The sequence below is a fragment of the Biomphalaria glabrata genome, chromosome 5 (assembly GCF_947242115.1).
Source record: "Biomphalaria glabrata chromosome 5, xgBioGlab47.1, whole genome shotgun sequence".
NCBI lineage: Eukaryota > Metazoa > Mollusca > Gastropoda > Planorbidae > Biomphalaria > Biomphalaria glabrata.
This window is the reverse complement of record NC_074715.1, coordinates 42843934-42866124: the sequence shown is the minus strand read 5'-3', so window position 1 is coordinate 42866124 and position 22191 is coordinate 42843934. Positions and strand designations below refer to the sequence as shown.

The following is a 22191-nucleotide window of genomic DNA, read 5'->3' as shown; positions in this document are numbered from 1 at the left end:
ATAGAACAACCCAGTTTCCCCATCAGTACAACCCAGAAATCAATAGTTCTTCCTCCAAAGAAACGTCACACATACAGTAGAGATAGAAGCTTCCAGTCTTCATAACTGTACGTATCACAAATACGTTATAAGCTAATCGGATTGCATGGGCGTAGCCACTAGATCGATAGTACAACTAGCATTGAAACCGTAAAGGCGCAGGGTAAAAGACAACCCGAATATTGAGAGGGGGCCGAAAGGATTGTCTCTAGTGAGGCTGTCATGCAAAAGTAAAGCTTTGTAATAGCTTTCAATGCATGAGTCCTGTGATGTAGCTAAATATTGGTTAAGGTCCGGTAAAGCTTCCAATACAATAGTCCACTGATCAGGGGAGATCCAAGGGAGGTGCACGTTTTAACTTATGGTTTATAGTCGTAACTGATTACACGTGCGCAGTTTGTCTGGTTTCACCAGCAGCTGTTATTTTAAGATTACCCAAACAGTCAAAGATCTTCTTAAAGTTGTAACTAAAAGGGTAAATGTTAGTACCAACGCTCTCGTTTTGGGACTGTTACGAAAGAAATTGATAATCTTCTTGATGACACCAACAGCATTACGTATATCTGAAATGTCAGGTCACTGACTGCAAGGTTAATTATTATTGTCTGAACACCGGGACAGCCATAGTAGCCTTAGCCGAGCAGTTTGTCAATGTTTAGTCTGTACTTAATGTAGTTGCTGACAATGATGTTAGACATCACGGGACAGCCATAGTAGCCTTAGGCGAGCAGTTTGTCCATGTTTAGTCTGTACTTAATGTAGTTGCTGACAATGACGTTAGACAGACAAAACGAATGAAGTCCTCGAGAATACAATCGCCATCAACAAACAGAACGCCCAAAGAATCAGCTCACTGCCTGAGATATCTGCAAGACCCCAGCTAATGCAGCTAATCAATGACGCTGCTGCTCCTATTTTTTTGCTATTGCCAGTGCTCCGTTGATCCAAATCCACGTTTTGACTCGATGGCACGTGAAAGGTTTTCTCTGACATCGTAAACTGGACTTCGTGTTTAACCTGCTATTTTGTCGAGAACTGTTAAGTTAAGCTCAGTGTATAGTCGATACATTGACTTGGTTTAGTTAAGCTCAGTGTATAGTCGATACATTGACTTGGTTTAGTTAAGCTCAGTGTGTAGTCGATACATTGACTTGGTTTAGTTAAGCTCAGTGTGTAGTCGATACATTGACTTGGTTTAGTTAAGCTCAGTGTGTAGTCGATACATTGACTTGGTTTAGTTAAGCTCAATGTGTAGTCGATACATTGACTTGGTTTAGTTAAGCTCAATGTGTAGTCGATACATTGACTTGATTTAGTTAAGCTCAATGTGTAGTCGATACATTGACTTGGTTTAGTTAAGCTCAGTTTATAGTCGATACATTGACTTGGTTTAGTTAAGCTCAGTGTGTAGTCGATACATTGACTTGGTTTAGTTAAGCTCAGTTTATAGTCGATACATTGACTTGATTTAGTTAAGCTCAGTGTGTAGTCGATACATTGACTTGGTTTAGTTAAGCTCAATGTGTAGTCGATACATTGACTTGGTTTAGTTAAGCTCTGTTTATAGTCGATACATTGACTTGATTTAGTTAAGCTCAGTGTATAGTCGATACATTGACTTGATTTAGTTAAGCTCAGTTTATAGTCGATACATTGACTTGATTTAGTTAAGCTCAGTTTATAGTCGATACATTGACTTGATTTAGTTAAGCTCAGTGTATAGTCGATACATTGACTTGATTTAGTTAAGCTCAGTGTATAGTCGATACATTGACTTGATTTAGTTAAGCTCAGTGTATAGTCGATACATTGACTTGATTTAGTTAAGCTCAGTTTATAGTCGATACATTGACTTGATTTAGTTAAGCTCAGTGTGTAGTCGATACATTGACTTGGTTTAGTTAAGCTCAGTGTATAGTCGATACATTGACTTGGTTTAGTTAAGCTCAGTGTGTAGTCGATACATTGACTTGGTTTAGTTAAGCTCAGTTTATAGTCGATACATTGACTTGATTTAGTTAAGCTCAGTGTATAGTCGATACATTGACTTGGTTTAGTTAAGCTCAGTGTATAGTCGATACATTGACTTGGTTTAGTTAAGCTCAGTGTGTAGTCGATACATTGACTTGGTTTAGTTAAGCTCAGTGTGTAGTCGATACATTGACTTGGTTTAGTTAAGCTCAGTGTGTAGTCGATACATTGACTTGGTTTAGTTAAGCTCAGTGTAAAGTCGATACATTGACTTGGTTTAGTTAAGCTCAGTGTAAAGTCGATACATTGACTTGGTTTAGTTAAGCTCAGTGTATAGTCGATACATTGACTTGGTTTAGTTAAGCTCAGTGTAAAGTCGATACATTGACTTGGTTTAGTTAAGCTCAGTGTATAGTCGATACATTGACTTGGTTTAGTTAAGCTCAGTGTATAGTCGATACATTGACTTGGTTTAGTTAAGCTCAGTGTATAGTCGATACATTGACTTGGTTTAGTTAAGCTCAGTGTATAGTCGATACATTGACTTGGTTTAGTTAAGCTCAGTGTATAGTCGATACATTGACTTGATTTAGTTAAGCTCAGTGTGTAGTCGATACATTGACTTGGTTTAGTTAAGCTCAGTGTATAGTCGATACATTGACTTGGTTTAGTTAAGCTCAGTGTATAGTCGATACATTGACTTGGTTTAGTTAAGCTCAGTGTATAGTCGATACATTGACTTGGTTTAGTTAAGCTCAGTGTATAGTCGATACATTGACTATATGAAAAATGAAATTATTTTGAGTCGAAAAGAATAGATCTGTTGTTTCTTTATCTCAAGCATACAATTTCGTATTGGGTCACCAGATTGAACGTCTGAAAGTACCAAGACGTATTAATCAGCCTATTCCATTGTAACAGCGACTCATAACTCATGTTACTATCAGTTACATTGTTATTCAGACAGGGCCGGTCTTAGGCCACTGCATTCTATGCGGCCGCAGTGAGCCCCACACTTTCATATGCCCCGCGCGATGCGAATTCTAGGTGTAAATTATTGAATTAAACCATTTTAACTTATTATTAAAGGGTTCCTGGAATTCTCCTGATATTGCAAAATATACGAAAAAGTCATGAAAATCTGAAATTATTAAAATCTTCTGAAAACTCATGCAAATCTCCTTAAAAACAGACATATTGTAATTTCGGGGTGTCATTCAATATGAACAACGCCAATCCTACTCGCGATAAAATAAAACGGCATTGTCGGCTTTCATGTAATAAAAATGTAGGCCTAATAATAAGGCGAGTTTTAACCAAAACAAGAAGTTCAAATACCACAAATATTGATCTAAATCTATCTCGACCTCTTAAAAAAAGACAACCAAAGCGATATTCTGTTAGTCGATAGTAAATCTAAAAAGCAGATCTGAATGTCTTTGTTGGAAAACTACAATCTACTGCAGATGGCTCTTAGAGTTAATTTGACAGTGATTTTGTACTTAGTAAAGTAGGAATAAAATGCAAAGACACATTTATTTTCTAATACAAAATCTTAATTTTCACTTATTATCCTTATCCCTACCCAGACTGGGCCCCGCGCAATCCGTTTCGCATAGGGCCCCGCAATCTGTAGGACCGGCCCTGTTGACTCAGATTACTAATGCTACAATCTTTTACTTTGTCGTCATTGTAAGAATTTTAACTGGTAAAGAAGCCACTAACAAGCTGAACGAACTATGTTCTATTACAGTCAACTATGCACTTTGTGCACTGTGTTCAACCGAGCTGATATCATCGATACTGCCGGTTCCAGGTATCAATACTTGATGGTCAATGAGTAGCGAGATGGTCACCGTCTACAGGTGTGGAGTGCCTTCAGCGATCCCGAGGACACTATTTATAGAACACTGACTTTTTCTCACCCAGAGAGAAGTGATGGGGAGACAACTGTCGCCTAAGTTCACGTAGGTTATCGTTAGTGAGTCTCCGTAGTGTTTATTGCCCACCACATAGCGCTATATTTACCAAGGTTAAACGATAAATGTTTAGTTATACTTCTAGACATTTAAAGAGAAGCGTCTTCAGTGAAAGATTTCAAACTATACAGAGTGGTCTAGTTCCTGTTTTTAATAACTAACAAGACATGTCTTAAGCAAAACTGTCTTGTCTGTCTGAAAGGTTCGGCTCTTTAATGTAGAGAAGCCCACTTTATAAGTAATAAAGAGAAGCCCACTCCAGATGTGGAAAAAACAAAAGTTCTGAGCAGATGTATATATATAGCTCCTCCGTTATCGAAAATGAGTACATTTCTCATTTCCTATGGACTCGAAGATGACTGTAAAGTTCAATCCTTGCTTTAAAGAGCCGGCCGCATATGTGGCATGGGTGGGTTTGGTCAGTTGCAGATAGGTCTGCTGCCTGCTTCTTCTCTCAGCTTTTTTGTTGGTTCTGCACTCTTTCACCCTGGCCACTCTTCTTGATTCAAGTCTTGAGACTCTGAGACTCACAGCTTCACGAGAGCTAGTTCTTCCCAGCCATGAATGTTGATATCGAATTCCTTGAAGGAGCTCTTTAAAGTGTCTTTATAGCGCTTGTATTGGCTTACCTGGGAGCGCTTTCCTGCACACAACTCCCCGTACAGAAGTCGTTTGGGAAGACGATTGTCTGGCATGCGGACTACATGTCCCGCCCGTCGAAGTTGGGACCTTTTCACTGTCGCATTGATACTGTTCATGTTGGACAGCTTTAAGATTTCTGTGTCTGGTATGTGTGAGCAGATATAGAAGTGTTAACTAAATGTCATTTAAATATTAAGAATTGAAAGGGGAAAAAAGGTTTAGATCTTCCATAATGATTCCCTAACAGTATGTGATTTGTTTTCATGTTATACATACGAATGCCATAAGGGGAGACCTGTCCTATTCTAAAGCTTTCAATAGCCACCGATAGGATGAGAATTGATAACAAGGCCAGTAACCAATAGAAATCTAATATCGGACCAAAAAAAAATGACCAAGGGTGAACTTATTAATAATATAATTAAAATAATTAGTGAATGGAACGTATACTAAGATATCTATGAATAATGTTTTCATGGTTTAGTTAGCTGTGTGAGATCTTCAGCTTGTGACATTGACTCTGTTGATAGTCTTCTGAGAAATAGGTCATCTGTACAGACAGACCCTCTAGATCTAGTAAGCCACAAAAAATGTACACCTATTTGTAGAGATATGTTTCAGCTAGGTAGAGCAGTATTCACTCATGTGTCAAGGATTTGGAAGCGTCATAGTGTAGATATAAAAAAAAACGGATTAAGCAAGACAGTTTCAACTTAATTAGAGGTTAATTTCACCAGAAAATCTGTGAGACCTGACGTCAGAAAGGTGCTATTAATAGCACGATTCGTTCCCTGAGAACAAGGGCAACAACTACGAAAGCAGTGAACCGTCTTAGACATTTGTTACACCTGATGTGCGGAACATTCGTTCGGGACTTATACTGAGCCAATTTGCATAATCTCAGGGGAGACTAGCAATATACGCAGTCTGTATGTATGTACAGAAAGTAATAAAGAGTTCTTATTGGCATGTCTATGGACATCGTAATCTATGTAGATCAATTCATTGAATGTCTATTGATTTTCAGTATTCTATCACGTTATTACCCCTGTACCATAATGTAGACAACAGCATCTTCAATTCCTATAACTAAACAAGTAACAAATTAACTATTGCATTCTACTCAACAATGCACGGCGAACATACATAGACTAATATAGAAAGCAAACTAGAAGATTCCACAATAAGAAATTATGAGGATTTTTTTAATCAACAATAGAATGTAAAGGAGTCAAACAGCCGAGCTATAGTTTGTTTACATTTTGAAAAAGCTGTTTAAAATAACGACTTAGTATCACTTTAATAATAATATAAAAAAACAACAACCCACCTTAGATGGCTGAAAACACCGAATAGCAAACCTAAATTTACTCCCAGGGTTAGACGCAACAAGATTTGATGACGCAATTTACTCTCCGCGTACTACCATTTCATTCATTTGTTTGTACTCCAGTATTTATCTATTTGTACACAGCTGCGAAGCTAGACTAAATGTTATCTATGGAAAGGGAGAACTTGGCTCTGAGCGTTGAATGTAATGTCTCAAGATTAGTTTGATAGCCGAGATGAATCATTACAGCTCACCAGTAATCCACAATAAAAACACGAGAGTAAGTACTCACTAATAAAGATTTAGGCCTAAACATGTACTATCTGTATAGACAGAATAGGCAGAATACAAGATACTATAAACAAAAACACGAAAAAATCTGAATAACAAGCAAAAGAAAAAAAAATACGTCTTGGAAAAAAACCCCACAAAGCTTATCTAAGAGAAAGTACTACACATATACAGCCGTATAAATATATGTAATTACCAGAGAAACACAAGAAGGTGTTTAGTTTCTTACCGTTACAATTTCCAACATTTCCTGTCGTGAGATATATCCATTTCCGTCCAGGTCATACATGCTGAAGGCCCATCGCAGCTTCTGTTCCAGTTTCCCTCTGGATGTAACACTCAGGGCACAGATGAACTCGCGAAAGTCAATGGAACCGTCCCCGTTGGTGTCAAAGGTGCGAAACACGTGCTCCGCAAACCTCGACGCATCGCCGTAGGGGAAAAAGTTTCCGTAAATTTTCTTAAACTCCTCCACAGACAGGTGCCCGCTGGGGCAGTCCTTGAGAAAACCCTTGTACCACTCCTGGAGCTCCTCCTCTGTGAACTGTGTCTGGTGGCGGAGATCTTCCAGGACCTCAGGTTTAAGCTTGCTGTTCTGCTTTCCCATGGTATGTCCACGCCGATGAGATCAAAAAAAAATATGAAGAAAAACGAAGGGGAAGAAGAAACAAATCCCCCAAAAAACTAACGACGAAAGCTGCCTATGTGTGATGGCGGTGGGTCCAAGCAAAGAGCGGATGTCAGCTCAGTGTGCCCCTGTTGGACTTTGTCCCTGGAAGAAGCCGGCTCTGAGGTCTGTGACTTGGAGAACAACAGCTGGGTGGCAAATGTCTTTAGCAAAAACTCAATTTCTGAAACAAAATGAAACGAAAAATCAAATAAGACCAAGGTCAATGGAAAACTTTGTTAAACTCAATATGTAAATACATTCTCTATATTCAAACAGTAAAACACTGTAACATAATGTCTTGGTAGAGCAAGTGGAGGTATCGTGTGGAGGTATCGTCACGTTGACATGGTATCGATCCGAGGGGAATCAAATTTCACCAAAATAACTTCAAAGGAATTTAACACAATAAATTGTTCCCTTGTTGCTTTGCCATTGAGCCCGCTTGTACAACGTGTTACCCGCATATTTCATGTACATAGAGATTGAGATCTACTGTAAATAATAATTTAATGCGCTTTGTTACGAGAGATATACATTGTGTGTGTGTGTCATCTAGCACCTCTGTTGTGTGTCTAATCTTCATCGAACTAATAGAACTAAAACGTAATGCATTCTGTTGTTTATTTACAGAAAACAAAAACATTCTAATCATGGTTTAGTAAAGTTGTTTAAAAGCATCATCTTTATTTTAAAACAAAGTCTGATTTCCTGATGATGTTGTAACCAAAGTAGCAATGAAAGTCAAGAACAGATTCAATGATGTTTGTGCAAGACAAATGTCAACGGAAGGTTATAATTGTCACATTTATGAGCCAATAAACATTACGTCCGAGCCTCGGAGTCAATATCTCGCTCGTACCTCACACGAAGGGGTGCGCCTAACGAACTACAAGTTGGTAGGACCGCCTTTCATTACGACACAATTTATTTATTACATGTATTAATTTGTACTGAGATCAGTTTTCCTTAAAGGTCACCGTTGTCTAGAGGTCAAACGAGACGTCACACCTTCCTACCTCCCGCAGCACACACAGACACAAGGGCAGTAAATAATCCGGGAATAATCGCTGAACGTCAACAAGTCAGGGAAATGCGGGAGGGGAAGGGGGGGGACCTCAAGACCAACTAAAACACAAAATGTACCTTGTTTAGGCGCATTGATAATCTAAGTTGGATTATCAGGCGCATTAACTGGAGCCATGGCTCTAGTAGTTCCCAAACTGTTGAGTCGCAGGGGGGTGCTGTGAAACCGTTAGAATTGGACACTTTTTACACTGTAATGCTAAGAACAAACAGAATGTTGGGGTGAGGACGCCAATGAGAATATTGATTAAAGTACACTTTTTACATTGTACACTTTTTACACTGTAGTGCTAAGAACAAACAGAATGTTGGGGTGAGGACGCCAATGAGAATATTGATTAAAGTGGCGCGTTCTTGTAAAGATGTTCATGTTTTTGTGGTATTGTCTCTCAATAGAAAATACACGTGTAAGTTATAGACTTGAGTGACACAGCAGTAACTTAAGGGTTTAGGGTTAGGGTTTAAGCCCAAAGACAATACAGATCCAAATGTTAAAATGAATTAGAAATAACAGTACTAAATGCAACATAAACGTATGAATATTAGCGCAATTAACTGACACAACGGAGCGTGACTGAAAGAACTGACTCTACCTGAACACGATATGCGCCATCAACTCTTTTTTTTTTTTTAAAGGTATGTCGAAAAAACATTTCTATGAGCAAATTAGCTTTCTAATCTTTACTAGAATATTCTTTCATACCGACTAGTCAATGTCTTAACTTGAAGCTTCTCTAAACATCTAGAGCACATTTTTCTTCTGTTTTGACCATACGCGTCCTTGACCTAATGCGTATGTCGAGTGTAAAAAGGACAAGAGAACTGTGCATATTTTGGACAACCTGACACAGTTCATGGGAGTATTTCATGTAGATAAGGTATTTCTAATGTAAAATAAACCTTACTGTTTCAATCAGGAGATATAGTCAAGTGCTACAGGAAGTAAAAACTAGAGAGAGGTGCAGTAGTCGAAATTAATTTCAGGATCGCATTCGATTTGACAACAGCTTATAAAAAACATCTTCAAGGTATTGTCCGTTAGAGATAGAAAAAAAGTGATAATGATAAAGAATAAGTCATTAAGTATAATTGAAATGCATATATAAAAACCATTTCTTTATTGTCTAGTTTTGATGACCTTTTGAATATGCTTTATCGGGGTCGTGGTGGAACAGTCGTAAGCGTTTGGATTCCGAACTGAGAGGTCCCGGTATCAAACTTCGGTGAAGTCTGTGATTTTTAATTTCTGGATTTTTAGGGCACCCCTGTGTTCACCCAACTCTAATGGGTACCCGACATTAGTTCGGAAAAGCTGGTCACATGACATCCTCGTTAACCGTTAAACAAAGAAACAGATGACCTTTATATCCTCTGCCCTATAGATGGCACGGTCTACTAAAAGGGATATTTGTTTGATGCTTTATCAAGGTATTCTGTGTGTCTATTGCTATGGAATATACATGGCAGTCATTGAAGAAAAGCAAACAGAACAGACAAACAGTATCTACACAGGAGAAAGACGATTCCCCCTCTTACATGTGCAAAAAAATAAAACAAACAATGTCTTTGATATCGAGATACAAATGTAAACAAATATGTAAGATACTTGTATCGCAGACATCATCTGATACAAACTTGGCCATGATTCAAAGCTTTCCAGTAAAATAAAACAATAAAAAAAAAACACATCAGTAACAATCTTTATTTTTGTAACCATTCCCTAGCTGTTACTTGAATTTTATGTGCGTACACGTAACCGTTCCTAGGTTACAAAAAACATTTTAGAAAACTAATTTAAATAGTTCTATGCTTTGATATCTATTGATTAAATACTACAAAAAAAAAATAAATGGTTTTCTGTTTTAAAGTGCGCGCAACTACATTTGATATCAATCTGTTATGAAATTTAGACTGTGTTTATAGGTCAATATTCCCACACTTCTCCTCTTTTGAGAATAAGACCTGCTGGAACAGACAGACATAGCGTAGAAAAACAAAAACACAACATATGCTTGTCAAACAAAAAAGTCGAAATCAAACTCCAGCGAATATAAAGCTACAAGAAAGATAACTTTGAAGTGAAATTAGTTTTGTATACTATTAATTAGACTAGATCTCATTTCATTAACGTATGTTCTAATTAATGAACACACTGAGAGTATCAAATGACGAGCGATCAAACATGCCTTTGAGATAAGAATATTTAAAGCATGAACAAAACCTGCCGTGCTAGATCTTAACCCTAGACCCATATGTCAATGGCAATACCAGTCAAAACTCCATACTCATATTGATCGCTCAGTTACGCCCTCAAACCACTTCAAGATCCAGGCTATGCCTCGACCACCACACGCCCGTCTACCAACGCCTTCGCTGACACTCCAGGTCTCGTCTCGACCCGCTAAGAGAAGCAGACGGGAGGCTCACAATCTAATCAATGGACATTGGCCGCGGTAGACACACACTTTTCTCTTGGGTCTCTTCAAGGAGTATACGGGACGCGTCCAATGTTAGGAACTTACGTTTGATCACGGAGCCGGTGTAGGGTGGCTATTTATGGAAACACAAAGGGGAGACGCGCAATAGTGGTGCGCAGTATGTACCTTAGGCTAGTAATAATGAGAACATTTAATTAAAAAAAAAAAAATGATTATACTATTTACGAAAATGTTTTTGAAAATGAATCAGTGGACTTCAAAAAAGTAAAGTACGTGACTAAATCAGTGATGACCAAATTATAACCCGAGGGTTCTATCCGGCCAAACGAAATTACTGCCCACTACATAATAAAGGTGTAGAGGGTCAGTTTCATTGGACAATTTATTAGCATTACTATTGTAAAAATGAGCTAATTTTCATTATCTGGCAGCGAGTGGCACTGCATGGGTCGAGCTTCGTTAAAGGGAAGTACATTTTCATTGTAGCGTACACAGAGGAATTTTTCTGGTGATGTGGCAGGTCTGCAGCAGTACTGCCTACTAACAGGTAATGAGAATCTTTTAAGGGATGTTTAGGGCCTCGAATGTTTCTTCGAGGTTAGCTGTCTCTATGCCCTCGATTGATTGAACAGAGCATATTATTATTTCAAATAACTTCTAAACTAAGTTTTCATATTTTGTTCTTTATTTTCCTATTCTATAAGTTACAGAGACGTTACAAGATATCAGATAATTACGTCCTAACACATTTCATGTGTCAATCTAGTCATGCATGTTAATCAGTGACTTAATGCATTCGCGTACGAAGATTTTTTTTCTCGTAAAAAGGAAAAGCGAGTTATCCGGCTGCCGAATTTTGTGACTCTTTTGCATTAAGCTCATATTAGGCACATATGTAATTCCCCCATTCTTCACCTGCGCAATTAAATCCACCAAGAAACCTGGAAACGAATAGCATCCTCTTGGGTCGTTGATCTATTGTACACGTAGCGACTGAGGTCACGAACGACTACAATAACGTATACAATTAGCCAGACAGAAGTGTGACTCTCCATGAGTGTGTGTGTGAGAGAGCAAAGGAACAGGGGAACCACAGTTACTGATGATCATCAACTAGGAATTGGAGGTCAGAGGTTATCGGAGTACACACAACCTCCCACATGTAAACCCCACTATTCAGGATTAGAATAAAACTCTTCGGCTGTCCATTAGTGTCCACATCTGAGTGCACAGTGCGGATTACTCTCCATCAAATCGTGGATTACGTTAATACGCAGACACAAAGATATACTCAAGTTTAATGCAAACAGGATGACGTAATCACACCCTTCACTTCCCCCCCCCCCTTTTTTTTGTTAAATCAAACCCGTGGTTTAATTCAGGCTAATCTACTTGCCAGACGATCAAGTACAGAAAAGATATTAGGGTACTCGATATAAACGTAGGCGGGAAAAAAAAGGGGGTGGCTGTCGTAGAGAAGAAGTCATGCCTGCCAATCGGCAAAGTTAATTGGTCAACTGTAATAGTGACCCTAGCTTATGACACCTCGGTTCTTAGAGCTATTTGTAATCTTTCGTACAACGGAAACTTTTAACATTCTTACGTTCCCAGTCATGCCACAGATAAACACATTAGTAACAAGGTTACAAAGACAGTTTGTGTGGAAACTCAAAATCGGGTCCCCGAAGTGATCCATCCGGGCAGGTAAAAAGTCAGGTCTCAATATTTTCAGAAATAATATCAGAATGAAATTCTATCAAAGGCAAATGACAGAGAAGAATGGAGTAAGAAGGTTGACCGATCTAATGTGTTACCCCAAAGGTCCAGCATACCAAGGGATAGGTGAAATTGAAGGTGAAGTTAGATGTGAACTTGGCCTAACTGATGTCTTATAATGATTATGATCTAATTGATCTGATTGCCTTGTAACGGACAGACAGACCACACAAAACTAATAGCGTCTTTCCCCCTCTCTGGAGCCGCTAATAAATCTTGGTCACAATCGCCAGTCTTATTACTACAGGTAACTCAACCACATTGCCTTTCCGATACAGACAAGCGAGAAATAGACTTTATATTACTACTAGGTTCGTATTAATTACACACACTTACACACACATCTCTCTCTCTCTCTCTCTCTCTCTCTATATATATATATATATATATATATATATATATATATACATATATACACAGTGCTTTTTTTTTGTAAAAAACAAATATGTGCCGGTACTCAGTGATGTATTGCCTAACTTTTAACTACAAATAAATTAATAGTAAACGTTAGAATACAAGAAAAAATAATATTTTTTCCCCACATTGAAAAATGTGCCGGTACACCGTGCCGGTGCGTACCGTCACAAAAAAGCACTGTTTATATATATATATATATATATATATATATATATATATATATATATATATATATATATATATATATATATATATATATATATATATATATATATATATATATACATCCTTTTATACTGGAGACATGAAGGCCCAGCTACTGTATCACATCTGTGGACGTAACGACAAAAAGGCCGAGTAATCATGCACCACAAGGACCTTTTAAACAAAATAGCAACAGTGAAGAACAGCGAATCGGACAGGAATCGATGCCGATGACGTCAGCACAGCACAAAGCAAGTCATTGATGTTGTCAGGGGCGAGAAATCGTGTCCACGGAGAAAGGCGGGAAGGAATTTTTTTTTCAAGGGGGAATAACTCCCAGAATTTACATGAAACAGACGACACAATAATTATCTGGGCCCGTGTTTCAGACCAGATTGACATTCTTAGGAAAACATTCGTTCACTTCAGCTTAGTATGGGAGGTGGGGGTGGGGGGGTATTCAGGCAGTTAATTAATGCAGATAATAAAATAACATTACGGCTATGAATGGTATAAAACAGATGGGGGTTCTTCGTAAGCTATCAAAAGTGAAAGATGAGAACATCCAGTGATCAGACATTGTCTGATTTAATATTTCTTGTACACATGTTTTATATTTCCTTTAATTATTATAAAGGGTATAATGCAAATGGATAGATTTGAAACTTAGTTTAAACTCGAGAGCATTCAGTGCCTTCGTGATATGGACTGCTAGTTACCTCTTCATGTAACCCTGAGAAAAAAGTTTGTTTAGAGTGTCTCGCGACGGCAAAGGGTTTTGTTATCTGACCCCTTCCCCCCTTTTTTTTCATTAGAGCTAACCATAAAATCTGACCTTCCAATTAAGAGATATTTTTCAACAACTAAAGCCTTCATTGCGTTTAGCTGAGGTCTACAGTCTGAAGTAAAAACTCAAATATCCGTATATCCAGTGAAGTTGGTGACTTCTTGGAAAACTAGTAGAATATGGCAATCAACAACTTGTTAGATCCGTTTTTGTTTTTGTTTTGTTTGGTAAAATTCAGTTAAAATTGGTGTATGCATGTAGAAATAATAAAAAAAAAACTCCGACGACTCACTGATCACCAATCCTTCCACTTGTGATGGACGATACAATACGAAAATTGAACCCGTTATTACATAAAGCATTCTAAAACAACAAAGTCATTTTCAAGATCAATATCGCAGTGGTTACATTTAAATATTTAAATGTATATATAAAATCTGGTAACACAATAAAAAATCTACCTACAATTGTCAGTTGATTCCAAGACATTCAAATGGTGTCAGAAGTAAAGGATTTAATCACAATGAAATCCTATCAAGAGATCACTTATCTAAACATTCACTTTCATCTATAGTTTATTATGTCATGACACGATAAGCCCCCTTTGTTCTAAGACCTTCATTTGGAGTTGTCAATATTTATTGGGCTGTCAATAGTTGCTCTTTCATTGTAGCTGATTTGTTGATACTTGGTTATAAATTGTTCACGGTAAAGTCCAAAAGGCTTAAACTCAACATTTTATTGCAGTCATTAAAATCTATGAAACAGTTGGGTTTTTTTTAAAGCGCAGAGCGGGGTGAACAAGGCGAGCTAGTGATTCAGATCGATACCAGATCAAAATGTACGATAATATCGAATTGAAGCAAGTCCTTTATAACATCAATCCTACGAGTGCTCTTTGTTAACCTAATATAGGAATGAAAGATTGTGTAGCAGAACAAGACCAAACACAAACATATGAACATCAAAGATTTGCAATTTAGCGACTGTGAAAGTGAAGGAAAATATACGACAATGTCTGATTCCTGTTGTTCTATCACCCGAAGAAGTAATGACAACTGACCTCGCCAACACATTCAAGGCCCTAAACATCCCAAAGATGATTCTCGTCTGTCAGAGGGTGGTGCTGCTGCAGACCTGCCACACCACCAGAATATTTCTCAGAGGACAAAGTTAAAGGAGGTACAATGGTTGGAACTGAATTCAAGCTATATTCGAATGATAAGGTACTGGTTCTGTGGTCAGTTCAACCTAGTCTTACTCCCACCAACCACATCAGACTTGTTCCCACTAACAGCAGCAACGACATCTCCCTTTACCGGACAGTATATAACAGTATGAACTCCGCCATAGAATGGCCCCAAGCCCGACTGAGAAAGGAGGAGGGTTGGGCGTTGGGCTAGCAACGCTACCCTGTAGAAAAACCACTAGCTACAGAAGCACCAAATAGCATATCAACATAGAGCAGTGACAGTGAATAGTTATTTAACGGTTGTAAATACTTGATACAGTTGGTATATATGCAAGTGTCAAATCTGTGGGCGTTAGTTTTATGTAGAAAGTTGTCGATAACCAACTTTGAAGAAAGTACGACTTAAGGTGTAAATGAGTATGTTTTTAAAAATAGATAACAGACAATGCCCTGTTCTTGAGTTTTAGATGTACATGAAGAGTTTGACCTGGTCAAAACCAAACATGGAAGATCCATATGCTGAGTCCAAAGCTTGTCCTGGCAGATTATTCCCATAGTATTCAACAAGTTTAAGTTGCGCTTGACACTGATACTACTTTGATACATCTCCCAGGTTTCTTCCACCTCACTAGGATTCTCAATATTTTTTTTTCTTTTTGCGAGCCAATAATTTTCATAGCTCACCAAAGCAGTATAACTTCTAAGCACATCGTATGAAAAAATAGCAACCGCGTCAGAAAGGTCATTCGTGAGAGCCTCTGGCCCAGACAGACCAATCATTAATCATATTTTTCTATGAAAGAAACAAAAATGTAGACGACTCTAAAAGAAAACAGGATATGAATATCAGACTTATTAACATGAACGCGATGGCCTCTGCCCATCCATCATTAATGGATACGTTCAGTAAGGGGAGGAAAGCCCCGACATAGTTTGTAGGGAAGACCACTTAAGAACAGACAACTTTTCACAGAAAATGTTTTCAAAATCATCACAATGGAAAAAAAAAATAGCGTTAGGGACATTATCCAAAATACTGACCATGACAGCGTACTATTAATTGTCATTTTGCAAAACGTACACACAAGAAATACAGAAACAGCATGTTACACCTTAGTGTGATTCGTGTATTAATCTAGGTGTTCACATTGTGATTATGCAAAGAAAGTATTCTACTAGTCTAACTTAGTCATGCAACCTGTTACAAGCTCGATTCACACCGGTACAAAGAAAAAAAAAATCGTATATACACTTTGTATTATTCCATCAAACCTATTTTTGTTTTAGAATAGTTCATAACCCTTCATTCTGGATTGTTTGTAAAATATATCATTGTACTTTTTGGTCACTTATGAATATTTACGTTGAATGAATTTCATTGAAGGGGTAAAAACAATATAAGATTGTAATACTTATTCACAAACAAAAATAAACTCAAATTTTTATTCACGAAAATCTCAAGGCTTTCAAAATCCGTCTAGGAGGCCCAATATTGGAATTACAAGTCGAAACACAACATGATATTGGATTGTGAAATCTACTGACGCCATTTTGTTTCTGCATGCGTCCTCTCTTTCATCCTACTTCACTTCCTGTTCAAGCCCCGCACGTGCTATCTCAAAATAAACTATATGTATTCCGGCATAATCTAAAAATAGCATCTTGCATCAGATTATAAACACACATACTACACACGGCGGACTAATCCAAGTCCTAACGCTGAACCCCTGGGTTAAAAATACATCGAAGAAATATATTTTAATCTATGTTCATTTTTAAATGCTAAATATAAGATTGAATTATTGGTAGGACACTAGAGCAGGAAATCTCGTTTTCGAGATGACCTAGTGACACAATTGCATACATATAGCAACCATTTACAGCATGTAGATTCAAAAATAAAATAAGAAAGAAGATTTCTTTAAAAAGTCTGTAAGTTAACGAGGTCCAGACAGAAGAAACACTGGCCTTGCCAGGCCAAGACCACGTTTCACGTCACAGCTCTGACGTCATTGCGTGTAAAAAGTAATCCATCAAAGACAAGTCACCATGTCGCGAAACGAAATAAAAAATCTATTGCGGTAAGAAAAATGTTGAAACGTTCGCCCTTCCCCCAAAAAGATTTTTTTTTTAAATGTACAATTACTGTTACGAGAAAGCTCGAGAAAGATGCTAACAATTTTAACTCCATGCGTGATTTAAAGGCTACAGCTGGTGTAGCCATCCCATGAAACACGAAACCAATTTGACTGGCGCGACAAAAGTCACCCCAAAAATAATCAATTCATTTAAAACAAACAAACAAACAACAGGGAGAAGGAGGGAGAGAGATGGGAGGGGGGTGTATGATAGCCTCATCAAAAAATAAAAGCAAAATGTATTAAATTATTTTCTGTCAAGTTTGTCACGTGACTTTAGATCAGTACCTTATATGAAATAACTAGCGTCTTTAAAGATAACTTGATAAGATGATCCCTATACCATATAGTACATAGATAGCTACATCTCTAATCTCGCGTCCCTTAAAACGTGGTATTGTTACTTTCTAATGATAAAGACCACATAATAAGGCTTGTCTTCGAGTCCAAAGATTAATGAGGGATGCAGTATCTCCCGTGGCTACTCTGCAACAGCTGTGACCTACATATTTTGCAACACAACCAGCGCATGCATAGCCATTGTCCGCCGGTGGTCGATTTAGATTTTCTTTTCGCTGTCTGTCCTCAGCAGTGGATTTTCATTTGGTCTCAAATGTGTATCCCGCGAGCTTTGTTAAGTGACCTCCAGCTGTTTTGTTCTCAAGCCGGCTGCAACCAGGTGCTCTCTTCTATGTCAGTTAAAGCAAGTTGGTTCCTAAGCTGGTATTTAAAGCGTTTCCGTAGGCACCGTCGACCACCTTTCAGTTCACACCCCCCCCCAAAAAAAAAAGACTGCTTTTGGCATAAAAATAACAATATAAATTCAAAAAGTCAATATTATTTGATGTGGATGATGTCACACTATAACATGTCAGAAGATTTACAACTTATTATGGTGATATGGAGGTTATAGAATTAAAAAAAAAAGTTTGATAAATATCGAGATTGTGACCAAACCTATTGGTCTCTACTGATTTAATATAACTTTTAATATAAGATTTATGGCATTAAATAGATAAGAAAGCAGTCAATGTATATTGCTAGAGCCACTGCATTCCTCATTAATCTTGGGACTCGAAGACAAGCCTTATTGTTAGATCAAAAAAAAAATAAATTTATGTACCGGTAGCTATAAGATTATATCTCAAATTCTTTCATTACATCTATGATTGAAGTCTCAGTGTGGAAGCCTATACACACTATCTCTCAGCTCGACTCGCGTCACATGTTCCTGTGTACCAACTCGCACAGGTTGTAGCACCTAAAGGATGGCTTAAAGTATACACCGACCTGCTCCCTTAGTGACTGAGTTGTTATTTCAGACTTGCATTACACATAAATAAATGAAAAGATAATATTGTATCATCGAACTTATCTTGCAGTATAAAGAAATAAGACTCTAAATTAAAATGTACAAGAATTGATCTTTTTCCCTGTTGAAATTAGAGATTCAATGTTACTGTATGATTGACTTCACGGTAGTGCCAACGATTTTGACCCAAACATTATTTTTGTGTAACTGTTGTTCTCTGTTCCACGCCCCCCCTTCCCGACCCGAAGTGATACGCACACACACACACAAACAACATGCTGAACTTCAATGTTGAACAACAGACAAGAAATGGACATGACTTTGTAAACATTTCATCTTTGAATAGGTTAGTGTGACCTGGAGTGCTAAGGTATAACAAAATGAGTTTATAAGTTTGAAAAGTGTGTTTTGTTCAAAAAAAAAACTAAAAAAAAAAAAAAAAAAAAAAACGATTACATTCCTTCATCTACTATTTTCTCAAAAATTTGTTTTTCCTAGGGTAGAAAGAACAAATATTGAGAGTTTAATCATTTAAACTTACAGAAGATTCCACATTTCAGATGGAAGGAATGTATTCAGCAATTATTTTAGACAGTTATAATCTGTGATAAATTTTTGACACAAAATCTTGAACTTGTTCTCAACAAAAAAAAAAAAACGAGCATTTCTTAACGCTCTTATGATGATTGTAATCAATGAAAGAAGTTACCCTCCCACCCACCTTTCCTTTTCCAAAAAGAATGCAGCCAACTGTGCCTATTTCCAGAGCACACAGAAGTGGAAACGGATGAGCCAATCAATAAATGTCTATATAAGAAGGTCATTTTCAATAACAAGCCTGGGCGGCTTTAAACACGAGAAAACGAAAAGTAACTGCCCTGTCCGATAACAACAGATGCATTCTGATGTACAAACTGTGGCTAAATTCGCCGCGCAGGAATCGACTTGTTTCTGACAGAAGGATCCATATAGAACAAAAGAATAAATAAACCTTAGATTACTTGTGCTACAATAAAATGTATACAAACATCAGTGACATGAAGATAAGCATGTACAAAATCTGACAAAGTAGTGGAGTGTCTCTTTGCCTTTTTAGCGGCCACCGAAAGGGGAAAAGACGCTATTGGTTTTGTGTGGCCTGTCTGTCCGTCTGTCCCGTTTAGATCTCAGAAACTAGAAGAGAAAATGAAAATCGGACATCATGATATTTTGGATCGTTCTGGTGCAAGGGCTTCTTTTTTCTTATCTGAAAGCGAAAAATCTCATTTTTTAAAATTAATTATGCATGCATTTTTTTTTTCATAAAAAATACATCATTTTTACAACTATTAACAGTAACCTACACTGGAGGCTGTTTAGTAAGGGAGATGTCTATTTACAATTTTTTATAGCACATTTATGCAAATGGTTTTAGATTTTTGGTCAAAAAAAGATTTTTACATTTACAAAAAAAATTTTTTTAAGAGAAAAAATCTGTGTACTATGCAAATAAGTTAGACATAATTTAAAACAACAATTAATAAGTAGTTTTTCATATTATCGCGTGAACTGCAGATTATCCATATCTCCATGGAACACAAAACTAAAGAATTTTTTAAAATTAATTTTTAACGGAAATGTTTTTTTTCTTGAGGCTTTGAATAAGAGATTGACCCTTTACAAAAACAATTAGATCAATTAGATACTCATTATAAGACATCAGTTAGGCCAGGTTCACATCTAACTTCACATTCACCTATCCCTTGGTCTACTGGACCTTTGAGGCACCACACAGGATCTGTCAACCTTCTTTCTCCATTCTTCTCTGTCATTTGCCTTTAATAGAATTTCATTACGATGTTCTTTCTGAAAATATTGAAACGTGCCTTTTTTCCTGCCTGGGTGGACCCCTTCGGATGCCAATTTTAAGTTTTGTGTTTCCACACAAACTGTTTTGTAACCTTGTTTTTTTTTTTTTTAGAGAAGACTGTGTCATTATATTAAGTCAATGGAACTTAAGTAGAAAATCAAATATACTTTAGTAACTCTTCACCACGTGAGACATAATATCATTTAGACTTGTGTATAATATATCTCAACTTTAATTGACATGAAGGTAATATATATCTATACAGGTACTTAAATATTCAGCCAGATATAACCACTCGACGACTAGTGTGAAAATAAAAAACAATTTATTGCCTAACAAACTGGACTGGTAGGACCGGTATATGTTAAGAGTGAACCGATGGAATGTCTCTTGGGGAAACAATGTGTACTACTTGAGTAATGGTCATTTGAACATAGCTTGAAATATATATATATATATATATATGCTAAAAATTCAGAATGGTATCGCACGTCATTAAGACGTTTAAAATATTCAATTAACATTGAAGGAAACAGTTTTATCTACTGTTTCGAGAGTTTTCAATGCTTTGAAAGTTTAAGACGCGATCTAAACTGTGTTTATGTTTTAACAAATTGTAACACTTTTATAACAGCTAATAGACATTACTATTGATATTATACTGTGTGATTATTAATACCACAAAGACCGCCCAAAAGACAAAGAAGGCGAAAACAGAAAATGCAAATTTTATTATATCAGGGCATGGAGTCGAAAGGCCCTGGAGAGGATGGAGGGATGTGTTGAAGCAGCCAGATCCCTCCATGGACTGTAGGGCCACTGGGAAGGATATTATATTATCTTGTCTGCGTTAGAGGGGACCAACTAGCTAGCTGAACGGTCTGTGTAGCCGCGGTTAATCTTCGGACTCGTAGACAAGCATGTATTGTTTTTTTTTATATGTCATTTAAAAACAGTGGCACAATTTACTTATCTCTGTGTATCGTATGTACAAAATCAAAACATTTTTCTCGATAACTAAAAAGTCATTTATTTTGAAATATCAACGAAAGGACTAAGATATTGGTAAATACGGTTGTATAAAGAAGTGTGTGAAATCTAGGACTTGTTCTTCATTAAGTAACTTAGAGACGCACGACTCGTATTAAATAGAATAGAGATATCGGTCATGTTTTGGCCCAGTCAGTGAAATTGACCACTTTCGTCAGCATGACGTGTGACTATATACTAGATGACAAATCCGACATTTAATGGTTCTATCAGTGCTGAAAGGGATTGTGGTGTTTAGTTGTAGCTGCAGAAATCTGTTTCAATTTACCATTGTACTCGTCGTACTAAACATGGCAAAGAAATCGAATAAAACTCAATAACTTCTTTAACAAACAAAAACTTGACTTTATCTAACAGATCTGCATAGACACTCCCACGCCATTAGGAGTCTTAGGTGGCAAGCTGCCTCCATAGATATATGTCATAGGCAACACCTTGCCAGCTGGCGTCCATTGATCCGAGGTCCTCCAAGAGGGTGCCGCGCAGCAGGTTATACGAGGACGTCGATGTTTTCACTTTTCTCGTATAGACCTCCACGCCATTGGAACGTTTGGTATGCGTAATGTCCGGCTTACCTCATGCGACGTCCTGTCACAACTTCATCAAGTAGCCGAGTCCCAATTTGGCAAAAGATTTATTAGGGGCCTGACCTATGTAAGTGACTCCTAAAATTCGTTTTAACCACTTTTGCTAAGCCACATCCAATCCAGACTTTTCTTGATTTTGGCAGACAAACTTCCATGTCTTGCTTGCATACATCGCTGTTGGGATGTTGATTGTGTTGAATAGGTAGATTTTTGTCTCAAGCCCAAAAGCACGATCGTCCCTCCAAGCCCCTGTCTTTCCTATTCGGTATGATAGGAGTCCCCCATCGTTTGCTATGAAGCTGCGTAGGTATGTGAACGTAACCATCTCTTCAAGCTCTGACTTATCAAGTCTGACGAGGACACCCTTTGCCTTATATCCCACTCGCACAATTTTGGCTGCCTCTCGATCATCTTCGTCACTTTAATGCTTGCATTT

At 37.5% G+C, this 22191-nt stretch overlaps 1 protein-coding gene across 2 annotated transcripts in view; it reads right to left on the bottom strand.

Annotated features, from left to right (window-relative positions):
• The window catches only part of LOC106059564 (neurocalcin), a 116517-nt gene that overhangs the window by 8015 nt on the left and 86311 nt on the right, over positions 1-22191 (bottom strand). For both annotated transcript variants that reach the window (XM_013217218.2, XM_013217217.2), the window contains one exon: positions 6482-7103. In XM_013217218.2, coding sequence (XP_013072672.1) covers positions 6482-6859 — 378 coding nt within the window. In that variant the 5' untranslated portion in view covers positions 6860-7103. The remainder of the gene's footprint in view (positions 1-6481; positions 7104-22191) is intronic.